This window comes from Oncorhynchus kisutch, linkage group LG12 (genome assembly GCF_002021735.2).
Source record: "Oncorhynchus kisutch isolate 150728-3 linkage group LG12, Okis_V2, whole genome shotgun sequence".
In the NCBI taxonomy this organism is placed as follows: Eukaryota; Metazoa; Chordata; class Actinopteri; order Salmoniformes; family Salmonidae; genus Oncorhynchus; species Oncorhynchus kisutch.
The window spans coordinates 15,285,315-15,300,441 of NC_034185.2; the positions used below are offsets into that span (position 1 = coordinate 15,285,315).

The window sequence follows — 15,127 nt, forward strand, 5'->3', positions numbered from 1 at the left end:
TTCTGGTGCTGCCGGCCTGCCCAGTGCTGATAGGAAAGGATTAATGAGGCAGGGACGCTCATCACTCGTAATTAGAAACAACACTAAAAACTATTTCTGGGCCTGTTCCTATGGAGAGAACTTGACCTGCTCGGTGCTAGTCAACCCCCCCCATACCCCCTAGACATGCTGCAGTGGATTCCTGCAGGGTCGGAGTAAATACAGGCCCCATAAGTCTTGCTGCTATGTGACAAAGGGCTCAATGGACGAGTGAAAATAATTCACAACTCTGTTTCGGTGTAACGGCGACGTGGCTATTCACATTTCAGGAGGCTGGGATAACTTGGAGAAGGGCCACTTTATGGACGGCGTGGTGGCGTTACACTGTGGTGAAACTGTTGTTTTTGTTATTGTCGATGTTTGATATTGTACATCAAAATAAAATAGAGAGAAAATTGTGTGTGCTTACAGTCAATGGGACCAGGCAATAGAATCAAACGGAAGAAGACACAGACACATTTTTCCATGCACAAAAACACAAGTAAACCCAGAGTAAACTTTTAGCCTCTCTGTTTATTTCAAACATCACAAGTAGGGTAAGGGATTACAAAATGACAGTGCTTAAACCGAAACGATTTAAGAATAGAGGAGGATAGATCCTTCATAAGGGGGAATATTGAGCAGGTCATGCAAAAAGCTGTTGTCAGGGAGAAGGCCTCCATTATAATAGCACCCTTTGTGTGAAAAAATAAAATCCAGCTGTCCATCCATAGGTCAGTGCAAAAATAGTAATAGATATATGCATAGAAAGAAAGTTGTGAATATAGTGTATGTACTTTAACTGCGGAACTATAGACAGACACAATGACTGACTGTACAGTACATACACTTGTATAGTGACCCCCCTGCTCTCCCCAGAGTCTCTGAGCCCAAAGCAGAAACTCTTAAACAGGTCTAGCCATAAACAGTCCCACATCAAATATGACAGGTTTATATGATCCCCTTTCAGGGGGCTGTCACTCAAAACCACCTTGACAAAACACAAATGTACATTCCAAATGGCACCCTATTCCCTATTTAGTGCACTACTTTTGACAAGTCCTATCAAAAGAAGTTTACAATACAGGGAATAGGATGTCATTCGGGGCACAACCAAAAGCATGAAATCTTGACCTCCACAGTGAGAGAGCATCATTAGACAGAGAATGGACTGGGGACACACAACAGACATGCTTTGTTTCCCAACCAGAGAAGAAGAATAATGTACAACGTTTACATTTATCAATCCAATACCATGTACTGTAATTACAAATGAAAATCCAATATGTGCCATTAAGGACATAGGATTAGGAACTAGTGGATATAAATGGCAGTTCTATATTTTTTAGGATGTGTACTTTATTGTAGATGGTTATCATTTCATATAAATGTACAAGCTACAAATGTGTGGTAAACTGTTATAGACCTTTATCATACCCAAATACAGTGTTTGTAGAGCACCAATAAACACCAATGTACTGTACATGATCATAGCAACCATATCATAGCCAATGTACATGATCATAGCAACCATATCATAGCCAATGTACATGATCATAGCAACCGAAGACAGGAAGTATAGGTGATAATTCTGAAAATAGAATTTCTCAACCTTATACATAGAGATCTTTTGTGGTTAAATAAATGCTATGTATTCTCTTTACCTGTGCAAACGCTTACTTTGCCGTCTCCCTCGACGATCTCGTTCTTTCTTGAGAGAACTATAAGTTTTGGGTGCAGCAGTAGCAACGGTATACAAACTATATGCAAAGTAACTACGGTTCAAACCTCAAGGACACTACGAAACAAATATTATGATTAGCGTGCAAAGGCATAACAAACAAAAAAGTGCATTTTCCTTGATTCAGACATTACTGTACGATTCCATGTTATGTCCTTGTTTCTGGGTGGTATTCATTAGGCACTAAATGGAAGAAAATTGACCGAAACAGGGACTGAGAAACGCCCTAATGAATACGACTCTTGTTTTATTTTTCGTTGTCTAATATGCCATTTGTTGAGTTGTCACGCTAATGCTAACACTAATGCTAGCTAGGTCCAAAACTAAGCATCAACATAATTAGCAGCTAAGTGGCTGCAAGTTGTATTGTTTGAAACAGCATGCATTATGCAAGGGGAACATTTCAATGATTCATCTTCTGTTGATATTCAAAAGTTCCGCGAGGGATCATGCACACTCCCACAGCCACCGTAACAGAGAGTTCTGTGCGGAATAGGCCTCAGCCTACACTTCACATAGGTTCTCACTTCTCCTTTCTAATGATTCAGCAGCAGATCAGTCACATTAGTACCCCTTTCCTGCAGTCAAATGATAAAATCGCCCTCTAGTGGCCTGATCGGTGGAATCTTATTCGTATTTTTCATAATTACTAAACTTCTTTTTTTTTCACGCTGAAAATCTAGTGTTTCTATGTCAAACAATTTTGTTATATTTCAGTCTTCTGTGCTGATTATAAAGTGTGAAATTGGGATGCAAATACATTTCTACTTATTTTTTTAAGCCCATAACCATGTGTGTGAGGTGTATACTTTTGTTTTAAAGAAGATTTGTTTAAGACTAAACTGTGTAAATATCCCTTTGAACGTATCACAGAGCTGAAGGGTTGGTTTGTATCCGCAGGCCGTGAAGTCGACCACAGCCTGCTCGGCTGCTTCTGTCTTCATGCGATGATGGCCTGCACTGTACAGTGGCGCAAACAGGCCCCGTGGTGAAAAGACAGGAGTTAGTTAAGGCATCAATAGAGGCACTAGTACTGCACGTGACAGCCGAGCTTGGCGTTACGCGAGGCAGCAGAACAAGAGCTGCTCGTTAGCTTAGCGGCAGGGCTGGGAGGTTTCAAAATATTAGAAAGGGATTACAGTACCTTGCTTCTACCACAGTCTCTGGATACAATGTCTCATTTGATGCCAGAGGCCCAATTCACGGACAGCTGTTACCTTGTGATGTAGTAAATCATACTAGGCCATACTCAGAGAGCAAATGTAGTAACATACACTACAAGGGCAACTACACCAAAATATATCTAGAGGTTAGACACTACATTCAAATGGGACAAGTTAGAAGCGGGAAAACTATTTCAAAAGGAACAGGAGAGACTATAGCAGGCAGTGAATAGTCCTCAAATCTACTTTACAACTGAAGTAATACTTAAAACAGGATAACCACCATTTTGTTTGAGGAGCAATCTGCTTTCAGTAAACTTGTGGTACAAAGCTCTTTATGGCAGTAAATGTATTACTAAAAACAAATGGTATGGTTGATGGTGTTGGGAGATGGAAAAACACAGTGACAAAACAAAACACACAGACAATGTGAATGGTTTCATGTATTTTTGAAGAGTAAACAGAATTAAACCAATATGCACAGACAACTAAGACACACCAGTGCCAAGAATTTTACATAAAAAACATAGATTTTATCAATCTAACTTGTGCCAAACGTTCACTACATGACCAAAAGTATGTGGACACCTGCTCGTCGAACATCTCATTCCAAAATCATGGGCATTAATATGGAATTGGTCCCTTCTTTGCTGCTATAACAGTCTCCACTCTTCTGAGAAGGCTTTCCACTAGATATTGGAACATTGCTGCAGGGACTTTTTTCCATTTGGCCACAAGAGTCTTAGTGAGGTCGGGCACTGATGTTTGGCGATTAAGCCTGGCTCGCAGTCTGCATTCCAATTCTTCCAAAAGGTTTTCGATGGGGCTGAGGTCAGGGCTCTGTGCAGGCCAGTCAAGTTCTTCCACACCATTCTCGACAAACCATTTCTGTATGGACCTTGCTTTGTGCACGCGGGCATTGTCATGCTGAAACAGGAAAGGGCCTTCCCCAAACTGTTGCCACAAATTTGGAAGCACAGAATCGTCTAAAATGTCATTGTATGCTGCAGCCTTAAGATTTCCATTCACTAGAACTAAGGGGCCTGAACCATGAAAAACAGCCCCAGACCATTATTCCTCCTCCACCAAACTTTACAGTTGGCACTATGCATTGGGGCATGTAGCGTTCTCCAGGCATCCGCCAAACGCCGATTAGTCCGTCGGACTGCCAGATGGTGAAGCGATATTCATCACTCCAGAGAATGCATTTCCACTGATCCAGAGTCCAAAGGCGGTGAGCTTTACACCACTCCAGCCGAAGCTAGGTATTGTGCATGGTGATCTTAGGCTTGCGTGCAGCTTCTCAGCCATGGAAACTCATTTCATGAAGCTCCCGATGAACAGTTATTGTGCGGGCATTGCTTCCAGTGGCATTTTGGAACTCAAGTGTTGCATCCGAGGACAGTCTATTTCTTATCACTACGCGGTCCCGTTCTGTGAGTTTGTGTGGCCGACCACTTCGCGGCTGAACTGTAGTTGCTCCTAGACATTTCTACTTAAAAAATAACAGCACTTTTTATTTGACTTGGCAAGTCAGTTAATTAAGAACAAATTCTTATTTACAATGACGGCCTAGGAACAGTGGGTTAACTGACTTGTTCAGGGGCAGAACAACTGATTTTTACCTTGTCAGCTTGGGGATTCGATTTAGCAACCTTACGGTTACTGGCCCAACACTCTAACCACTAGGCTCCCTGCCGCCCACAGAAATTTGAAGAACTGACTTGTTGGAAAGCTGGCATCCTATGACGGTGCCACGTTGAACGCAACTAAGCTCTTCAGTAAGGTAATTCTACTGCCAATGTTAGGCTATGGAGATTCCATGGCTGTGTGCTCGATTGTATACACCTGTCAGCAACGGGTGTGGCTGAAATAGCCGAAAACCAGTAATTTGAAGGGGTGTCCAAATACTTTTATATATATAGTGTAACAGCTCAATGGTATGCGTAAAAAAAATACAGAATCGATAACAACAATTAATTCAAAAAAGGTTACTTCATGTCAAATCAGTGGCGAAATGGAAATGTTTTATCGTCATTGAATACCCATATATACACATAAGATCAGGCTCCCAGCCGCATTCCACTCAGACATTATTGCACAGTAAGCCACTTTGGGCTTGTCATGGTCACCCCCATAAACCCCTGTATAAAAATAGAACAAGAACATTAACACACCAAACAAGTCTTCATCTTTTCTGACAGGCACCGCCTCGGCCAGCTCGGCCCCAGCCTGCCTGCCACAATAACCGTGAGCCACAGCACAGTGTGAGTCTGAAGAGTCAGTTTCTCTCACTGCTAACCTGCTAAGTCCCCACAGTACATGCTGTTTTTTTCTTTAGAAATAGTTCATCTATTTTCCTTTCCTTCCATGTTTTTGCTCCTCCATGGTCATGCACGACAGCTTCCCACTGACCGTTTTCTCTTCCCAACACTCTTGTTCCTCCAGGAAGCCAGCCAGTTCGGAACAGCAGGTATTCTGGGGTTTCTCATCGCCGTTGACCCAGAACCTTGGCACTCCTGTGACAGTCCCAGAAGAGCATGACTAGGAGATTCTGAAATAAAGTGATTTTCCTCTCAGAATCAGCCTGTCAAGAGTAGCCCGTAGAGTGAGTGGGATGTCCTCCTAAACCAGGAATGGCAGGTGTCCTCCTAAACCATGGTCTCCACACCGATGAGCTTTGGCATGAGGATGCGTGGTGTGATGCCGTTGTTCAGGTCCTCCTCGAACTCCAGCAGTTGGCCCATGAAGTTGAGGTTGGGGGAGATGATGGGCCGCCGGGTCTTGACAAACTTGTAAGCGTCAGTCATGGTCATCCAGGTGTGCTTCATCAGGTAGGCAATGACGATGGTGGCCGAGCGAGACACGCCTGCCTGGCAGTGGATCAAGAGGCCCATGTCCGCTTGCCGTGCTTCCTCTGAAGAGAGAGGAGAGAGAGGAGCATTTTCAACTCGTCAGAATAGAACTCGTCATGGTAACATAAAACATGACTTCAACAACATCACATTCATGTTTTAGTCATGTAACTAATGTCATATTTTTCACTGCAGTCCACTCACTCAAAACCTACACTGTGCAATACTGTATACTAACGGTAGTGTTAACAAATCCATAATTTCTAAGGTCAGACAACCTGCACAGCCTCTGATCGATAAAAACAAGCCATTTGAATATGTATCAACCAAGCTAAATCACCGACTAACTCCAATCCTAATGTGGCTTGAAAGAACATTATAAAACAGAATCGATTCAATGAGAAATGAGATCCCAGCGCTGCCACCGACTGCAACCTCCGCCCATGCCCTCCCGTATACACTTCCACTGTGCATACCACCATGCAATGACTACACTTAGCTGACTTTTCCTGCGTACCTATGAATTCAAACGCCTCCTCAAAGTACTGCCTCAAGTTCTGCTTGTTGCTGTCAGTGGCTGGCAGCCGCTTGTAGCTGAACAGGCCTGTGTCATAGTGGTAGAGCGGCAGGTGGGTGGTGACGTTGAGCACAAAGCCGATGTTGTAGCGCTGTAGCCTGTGGGCGTCCTGCGCGTCGTGCTCGTTGCCCAGGTACAGGAAGGGCAGGATGGGCGTCAGCTCGGCGTCCTCGATGTCCGGCGTGGACGGCAGGGACATAGAGTGAGGTAGTGCCCCCGTGTGGCCGGAGGCCCCGCTGACGCCTATGCCGGCGTCCAGGCTCTCGTGGAGGTGGAGGGAGTGGTCACACAGGTTCTGGTGGTTCTGTCTGAAGCAGCTGAGGCCCCCTGGGTAAACAACAGACAGCAACAGGATGAGTCAGTGGAAAACAAATACGTTTATATCCTATGACACTTAAGTTAACATCTGCGGGTAAAATGCCTTATCCTTTATTACAATGGCAGGTCACGACTGGTAGTTGGGGAGTTTTGACTGGAACAAGTCTGCTACGTGTCTATTGGAGGAAAATATTACTGTATTGAACTATCAAACAACAAATCATGTCCATCCAAATTGTCTCTAGCTAATATTCTAATGTTATTCCTTCTTTCTGTCTCATCTCTCCACCTCTCTCTCCTCCTCCTCCTCTTCCTCCTCCTCCGACAATGACATTTTGCATATTAATCTGATAGGGTGGCAAAATAGGTGACCATATTATCATAGCATAGACTTTCATGGCCTGATGTCAAACACTGAGACACTCCAAGCCCCCAACCAACCATATCATTTGTTTGCCATTTGAATTTTCCGTTTGAATTGGATATCAGTTTGTAGGGAGGGCTTTGCACTTCATCTGTTTCTCTGTCCTATTCATCTGTTTCTGTCTGTAGGGCTAGATCACCTAAAGTCCTGTTCATCTGTTTCTGTCTGTAGGACTAGATCACCTAAAGTCCTGTTCATCTGTTTCTGTCTGGAGGGCTAGATCACCTAAAGTCCTGTTCATCTGTTTCTGTCTGTAGGGCTAGATCACCTAATGTCCTGTTCATCTGTTTCTGTCTGTAGGGCTAGATCACCTAATGTCCTGTTCATCTGTTTCTGTCTGTAGGGCTAGATCACCTAAAGTCCTGTTCATCTGTTTCTGTCTGTAGGGCTAGATCACCTAATGTCCTGTTCATCTGTTTCTGTCTGTAGGGCTAGATCACCTAAAGTCCTGTTCATCTGTTTCTGTCTGTAGGGCTAGATCACCTAATGTCCTGTTCATCTGTTTCTGTCTGTAGGGCTAGATCACCTAAAGTCCTGTTCATGTGTTTCTGTCTGTAGGGCTAGATCACCTAATGTCCTGTTCATCTGTTTCTGTCTGTAGGGCTAGATCACCTAATGTCCTGTTCATCTGTTTCTGTCTGTAGGGCTAGATCACCTAAAGTCCTGTTCATCTGTTTCTGTCTGTAGGGCTAGATCACCTAATTTCCTGTTCATCTGTTTCTGTCTGTAGGGCTAGATCACCTAATGTCCTGTTCATCTGTTTCTGTCTGTAGGGCTAGATCACCTAAAGTCCTGTTCATCTGTTTCTGTCTGTAGGGCTAGATCACCTAAAGTCCTGGAGGTAATGTCATATTTCTCATAATTTAAATAGTGAGGGAAACATTCAAAATGTCCCCAAGACAATCGACACAGCATTCCTTCTGAAAAATAGCTATCATCACTCTCCTCAGCGCCAAAGATGGCGGCCAAATAAAGATGATAAATGTTGAACATGTGTCTCGCTGGACATCTGCACTCCTTCAAATAAAGCCTGTAACATAACGTTAACACACACAGGGCCTGAGAGGGAGGCAAATACTGCCAGTTACTGTCAGTTTCAGTTAGTGGGGGGGGCTTTGCACCTGTTGTCATGACGCCATTGACACCCTGGAAGGGGTGAGGGGGGATGCATTGGGGCCTGACATAGAGTATCAGTTCATGTATTGTTTGCATTACAAGATCTACAAGAGCTGACATCATGCCAAGTGAGGTGATCATATGGCCTCACCGGCTTCACCATGGAAACGGGGCAGTTGGGGATCTCCTATCAACTGTCGACTAGGGAGGATGTTGTAAATCATAACATGGTCATAAAACCAGTCTAATTAATAGGGCCACATTAAACAAACAAATTCAACTGCTATGTTTCTCTAAAACATCTCTCTCACACTCCCTCCAAGGGGCATGTCGTTATAATAATTAACCAACAGTAAATAATGGAATGAGAGTCTCTTCACACAAGCCCTAAAGGCGTTGAACTTTACTACAGTTGAATAAATCATAGTGACCACCACAACGAAGTTATGATATTACTAAGTGTGTGTGTGTGTGTGTGTGTGTGTGTATGTGTGTGTGTGTGTGTGTGTGTGTGTGTGCGTGCGCGCGTGCGTGCGTGCGTGCGTGTGTGTGTGTGTGTGTGTGTGTGCGTGCGTGCATGTGTGTGCATGTGCTTGTGAGGCAAGATTTAGCTAATCGTGCATTAAATATCTTTCTCTTTTTTCAATTTTTCAACAAACTAACAGATTTGAGTGTTCACCCAAAATACAGCTCATCTTTGAAAAAATCGAAATGGTCTTCTATTGCACATATTCAAGCGATGCCTTTCTTGTGATGCACTCAATTGGTAAATGGCTTCTTTTGAAAGGCGAGAGGCAGAAGAATCTTCCGGCACATTGTGGAGAGAGATGAGATCTGTGAAGTGTGACCGGCTGTCATTATCTTCCGACTATCTCACAGAGGAAAGCACCTTTAAGTGTCTCTTTCTCTTTCAGAAGCCACCAGCACTGTTCCTCACTCATAAATGACCACTTCCCGGAAGTGTTGAAGGCTTTTCATACTCTATTTCCACTTTCTAATGCTTTCCGTCAACTGTAAGTTCCACAGTCTGATATCAATAATGATGTTTTCTTCATGGCATGTTTGTCAGCTACAGTATATAACTAACTCTTACATTCAGTTCTGGGTCACTGAGAAAAAGGCCCGTCAGGACTAGAAATGTCTGCTTCTGGAGAAAGACAATGTTTAACCGATAGAATAAAACAGCCTTCCACATGTCCTTAATGTATAAGTACATTTGAACTAACATTTGGTATCCCTCCTTAATGGGCATATTAAATACCATTTGTACATTTCACAAAATGTAATCAAAATAGTACTGTAAGCCAAAAAAAATCTAGCACATATGTTTCATGGTCTGTGTATTTCTGGCTTTGTGATCAAGTTAATTTTGGTTGCAGGGTCATAACTGATTAAAGATATCCACAAATTCTTGATACAACGAAACATGATTATAGTACAAAGTATTAAAAAAATACATTTTAAAGAAGAAGATGATGAATAAAACATATTCTATTTAATTTTCTAAACCTCTTCAAAGAGACCAGGCCTGTGTTCCAAATGGCACCCTTTCCCCTTTCAGTGTACTAGTTTTGAGCAGGGTCCATAGCAAGTGCAGTATCCTCCATAATCAATAGTAGAATGAATCACGTCTGGTTCTAAATTACACTGATGCTGGGAAACCCATATGACGATTGTTCCTCCACACACACACACACACACACACACACACACACACACACACACACACACACACACACACACACACACACACACACACACACACACACACACACACACACACACTCACGCACACACACACACACACATACACACAGTGTTCTCTGCTGTACGGTGTCAGCGGTTGAGACCAGGTCGTGGGGCTGAGGGCTCAGGGCTCATGGCTCAGGGCTCAGGGCTCAGGGCTCATGGCTGAGTCGTTTGATTCCTGCAGCAGTGGATGCCTGGATTTCATGAGAATTAAATCAGAAAAAAAGACCAAGACATTCTGTTCTGCTATGCTGTAGCCCGCTCTCTGTTTCCTCACCGCAGCAGACAGAGATGGACGCAGAGGGAAGGGGAAGTAGGAAGGGAGGGGGAAGGAGGAAGGAAGGAAGGAAGGAAGGAAGGAAGGAAGGAAGGAAGGAAGGAAGGAAGGAAGGAAGGAAGGAAGGAAGGAAGGAAGGAAGGAAGGAAGGAAGGAAGGAAGGAAGGAAGGAAGAAGGAGGAAGGGAGCAAGCTCCTCTGGAGAGGAGAGGAGAGGAGAGGAGAGGAGAGGAGAGGAGAGGAGAGGAGAGGAGAGGAGAGGAGAGGAGAGGAGAGGAGAGGAGAGGAGAGGAGAGGAGAGGAGAGGAGAGGAGAGGAGAGGAGAGGAGAGGAGAGGAGAGGAGAGGAGAGGAGAGGAGAGGAGAGGAGAGGATGGCATCAAGGTGCTACAGTATGACCTCCCTGAAAGACCGCGTCTGCGAGGCAGACGGCAGACACACAGGAGCTGCTGCCTCAACAGGGCTCCGTATTTACTAAGAGCTGCCTCCCAGCCTCTGCAAAACAGCCAAAGCATGCTACATACCCTGACAGGACTGAAGCTGCCCAACAAATTCTGTGTTTGTGTGTGTGTGTCTGGGTGGTGTATGTGTGCGTGCAAATCATCAGGGTGTGAAGGATAAGGGTCAGCTGATACTATTGGAATCAGACTTACATACAGTATATACTGTAGTTTATAGATGGGTAGTACACAGTAAATGACAGTATGAGTTACTAAGTAAGAAGCTTACACAACAATGGAGGCAAGACAAAACGGCCTTACATTTACTTTACACCTAACATGAACCTATTCCTCAGGGACATACATATATTCAATAGCAAATATACCCATTGCACCTCTACCATCTTCATTGTCTATTGCCACCTACCTCTTCACAACAGAAGTATACAGACAGGCTAGTCTCTGAAAAATGAATTAGACAGACCAACTTACAGCTACATAAACCAATCTCTCTCATCCTCTCTGTTAATCAAAACAGTCATGTGGCTTTCTATATTAGAGACCTCATCTTCCCTCATCCTTCAACTAATCCAGTTAAAGACTTCATCCTCTTCCCTCATCTTTCAACCATTCCAGATAAAGACTTCATCCTCTTCCCTCATCTTTCAACCATTCCAGATAAAGACTTCATCCTCTTCCCTCATTTTTCAACCATTCCAGATAAAGACCTCATCCTCTTCCCTCATCTTTCAACCATTCCAGATAAAGACCTCATCCTCTTCCCTCATCTTTCAACCATTCCAGATAAAGACCTCATCCTCTTCCCTCATCCTTCAACCATTCCAGATAAAGACCTCATCCTCTTCCCTCATCCTTCAACCATTCCAGATAAAGACCTCATCCTCTTCCCTCATCTTTCAACCATTCCAGATAAAGACCTCATCCTCTTCCCTCATCCTTCAACCATTCCAGATAACATCCCAGGTGTTTCTACTTTGACTCGTTGTAGCTTAAACACAACCTCCAGAGAACCTCCAGAGAACCTCCCTGTTATGGTTTAAAAGGCCAAACGGATCCTAAATCAGCACTGCTACACTACCTACTCTGAGATCTTGAAAAGTTGGGAACTTTTAATGTTGACTGTACATACCGACTGTGTTTTACCAATCTTTTATTGAGAGTAATTTTACTTGTTGTGTTGTTTTCTGGTTTGGCAATGCCACTGTCAACCAGAAAAGTATGCTTACAAGGTACTTGGAGTCAAACAGACAGGCTTGGATGAGATCTTTAAGATCAGGACACACAGCAAGGCTCACAAAATAGTTTTAGACCCAAAACACCCTCTGTACCCAGACTTTGAACTACTCCCCTCTTGGTGCAGGTTTAGGGCACCCACCGGCAGGAATAACAGAACTAGACAATAACTTGTGCCAGGTGTGATATCATACCTAAACAGCTCGGGCTAATGTTCCTATCGACCCAGTAAGGCCAGCAGGCTCTTTTTATTAGTATGTAACTGTTATGAATTTTGCATTGTCAATTTGTTTTCTACTGTATTTAAACGCCACTTTAAACGTGAACATGATACTGCAACAATAAAGTCAGATAAGTAAAGATGCTGTACGAGCCCAGAACTTCGGTCCTACCTTTGAGAACAATGGGGTCCTTTCCCTCCCTCTTCAGCGAATCCAGGACCACATGAAGGGGCTGTGAGGAGGTCACTCTCTGGGGATCCATTGTACTCTCGTCGTACACCACAATCTCTTTGGAGAAGATGCCCTTAAAGGAGTCCTTGCCGGAGGACTCACGGCACGAGAGCAGGTCCAGCACGGTGATCTTGCCCTGCTGCAGCCGTCGCCGGCTGATCTTGTCCGAACAGTTGATGTGCACTGCACCCTGGATGTGGCTTTTGTTGTAGTCCATGAAGGGCCGGCAGTCGATGATGACCGGCACCGGCCCGACCGGGTGGCCCATGGGGCACCTGGCCATCCGCTTGGCCAGCTCATTGGGGTGGATGACCCGGACAGTGGACCCTAGAGCCTTGGTTGGGCCAGAGGTGAGACTAGGGTCGCTGAAGGCCTCATGGTGTATCATGCCCATGCCCGTGACTATGGGGTTGGAGGAGGCGGGTCCAGCATAGCTGAGGTTGGGGCTGCTGGCGCTCACCTGGCTGACGTGGCTCTGCTGCTGGCGCTGGTTGTGCTGGCTGTCCTTCTCGTAGGTGGTGACCGAGCAGCAGCTGGCACTGGTGCATCCACACGACAGGGAGCGCGTGGAGCCGTTAGATGAGGGCATATAAGTGAGGTTGGTCGCCCGGATCTTCACCACCGTTGTGCTGATGACAGTCGTCTTGCTGACAGGGCTGGTGACAGTAGTGTCCAGGTAGCTGGTGTCCAGGTAGCTGGTGTCCAGGTAGCTGGTGTCCAGGTAGCTGGTGTCCAGGCGCAGTCGGAGTTCCTGAGGTCGGATCGGCCTTGGCAGCGCCACCACAATTCTGTCGTCAAGGGGAGATGGAGGCATGTGGAGGCTGAGGGTCGGGACGTCTATGGAGAACTACAAGATGCCCGTCTGGAAATATGGAAGGAACAGATCAGGGGCCGTATGTATTAAGTGTCTCAGAGTAGGAGTGCTGATCTAGGATCTGGTCCCCCCTGTCCATGTAATCTTATTCATCGCGATCTAAAAGGCTAAACTGATCCTAAATCAGCGCTCCTACTCTGGGATGCTTTATGAATACGGGCCCAGATCAGGATTGTGAATGGACTCAGTGGAAAAAAGCATCTGTATAGACTCAATAATAAGCACAGCATGTAACGCATAGCATGGAGGTTTGCTGATGACCAATGTCATTGACTCTCTCAGGGGACAATGAGCTACAGGTACTTATCTGTTTAATTAATCAAACATGTATAGTACTAAACGGCTACACAGTAACCAAATACCATATCTATCTACTTAAAGGTCTGCAAGGCAACTGCCACAGTTGGTGGGAATAACCAGGTAAACGAGAGAGACTACTGCCAATTTAGTAAGGGTGGGTATTAACCATAGAATGTATTTTATAAACTCAGAAAATGTGGAGTGTCCCATGAAAATGCATGACCAAATAATATAACCATCACAAATATGTGCAGGTAATTGAACAGCCCAAATGTCTGGGCTTCGCAGCTAGGCTACTGTCAATTTCACAGTGCAGTACAATAAGCCTTTGAATTTCGTGTGACAAAAAGACTGCTGAAATACTGCATCAACGTGTAGGGCTACACCGCAGTTTGGTCTCTCTCTCCAAATCACATCTGGAACAGTCATAGGGTGCGGGAAAAGCTGCTTAAATGTAATCAAACGTTGCAATAAAGATGTAATAAACCATGTCCTCACATCAAAAGACGCCCATGGTGGCGTCCTCTGACCCGCGCATTCAGTATCCAGCTGTTTCAACTAGCTGGTACGGTAGAAAAGAAATCACAGGGTGTACATACATTCATTGACGAGACCGGCATAAGGACGTGCTGAGAATAAAGTATGGAGGGTTTCGGCAGTACAGACACGGTTTGTAAATGTCATTTCACTTCAAAGACGCCGCGGTTGCATAAACGTATCTCACATAGTAAAACATTGTATAATTTGTAGTGTAAATCTAGTCTTGATAATTTTGGCAACAACCGGTTACAGGTATATTTGTTCACAGTGATATTGAAGAGCCAACAGTTCATCATCTGTCAGAGGTTTACATGAACGAAATTAGTTCATGCAACGATCTGAAGGCTTCATGATATCGAATATATAATTTAATGTGAAATTCCCATAATCTGACATCGTTCATATTTCGCACTGTTATGACGTGAAATGTCTGAGTATGGCATGTTCATGTTGATTAACGTCAGCGCTCTGACCGTTTCATTTCTATACAACTTGTAAACTATAGTATAGACTTTGAAGTGTCGCCTATTAAAGGATTTTTAAAAGTGTACTTACATTTTTGTAAAACAATATTTTGTGCGCTCCGGGTGAATGTAGAATGATTTTATTTGCGCTCAACGTTGACTCCATTCAGCCTGTCCCAGTGCCGAGGATCCGCAACATTTTTACTTTTAGCCTGGTCCTCAGTAATAATATACAAGGGGTCAGCCAACCTAGTGAAGAAGCACTTTAGGATTGACACGGGTAAGAGCCAATACACGAGTTCATTAATATTAAATTCATTCGTTTTGTACAGTGAGAGCGCAGCAAGAGCCAACCCCGTAGTGGGTGGGAGTTCAGATGCGGGTGTTAAATCAGCTCTCTGAGGATAGGGCTGTCGAATGAACAATGCTTACAGTCCCATGTATTAGGGTAGGGTGATGTCACTGGCAACCAATCAAAAGGCCGATACTAGGCAGAGCGAAGCAAGCGTAGACTGAATACTCCATGCTCTGATGAGAAGTTCGTTCATCCTTGGTTTCGTGCCCCGC

At 44.4% G+C, this 15,127-nt stretch overlaps 1 protein-coding gene across 1 annotated transcript; it reads right to left on the reverse strand.

The window, feature by feature from the left end:
- Positions 1-532: 532 nt before the first annotated feature.
- On the reverse strand, positions 533-14,915 carry LOC109900580 (dual specificity protein phosphatase 10). The gene is made up of 4 exons (XM_020496259.2): positions 14,652-14,915; positions 12,323-13,244; positions 6,295-6,681; positions 533-5,839 (listed from the first exon to the last, which is right to left on the reverse strand). Exons 2-4 carry the CDS (start codon positions 13,194-13,196, stop codon positions 5,574-5,576), a joined length of 1,527 nt encoding a protein of 508 aa, XP_020351848.1. The 5' UTR covers positions 13,197-13,244; positions 14,652-14,915; the 3' UTR covers positions 533-5,573.
- Between the last annotated feature and the right edge of the window lie 212 nt (positions 14,916-15,127).

What these genes read in the sequence shown, in the direction of transcription:
- LOC109900580 (XM_020496259.2), bottom strand. Translation starts at nt 13,196, where the DNA reads ATGCCTCCATCTCCCCTTGACGACAGAATTGTGGTGGCGCTGCCAAGG. An exon ending in GGACCCCATTGTTCTCAAAG is followed by an intron (nt 6,682 to 12,322) that starts GTAGGACCGAAG and finishes TTGTTTACCCAG; the next exon opens with GGGGCCTCAGCTGCTTCAGA. An exon ending in GGAGGCGTTTGAATTCATAG is followed by an intron (nt 5,840 to 6,294) that starts GTACGCAGGAAA and finishes CTCTCTCTTCAG; the next exon opens with AGGAAGCACGGCAAGCGGAC.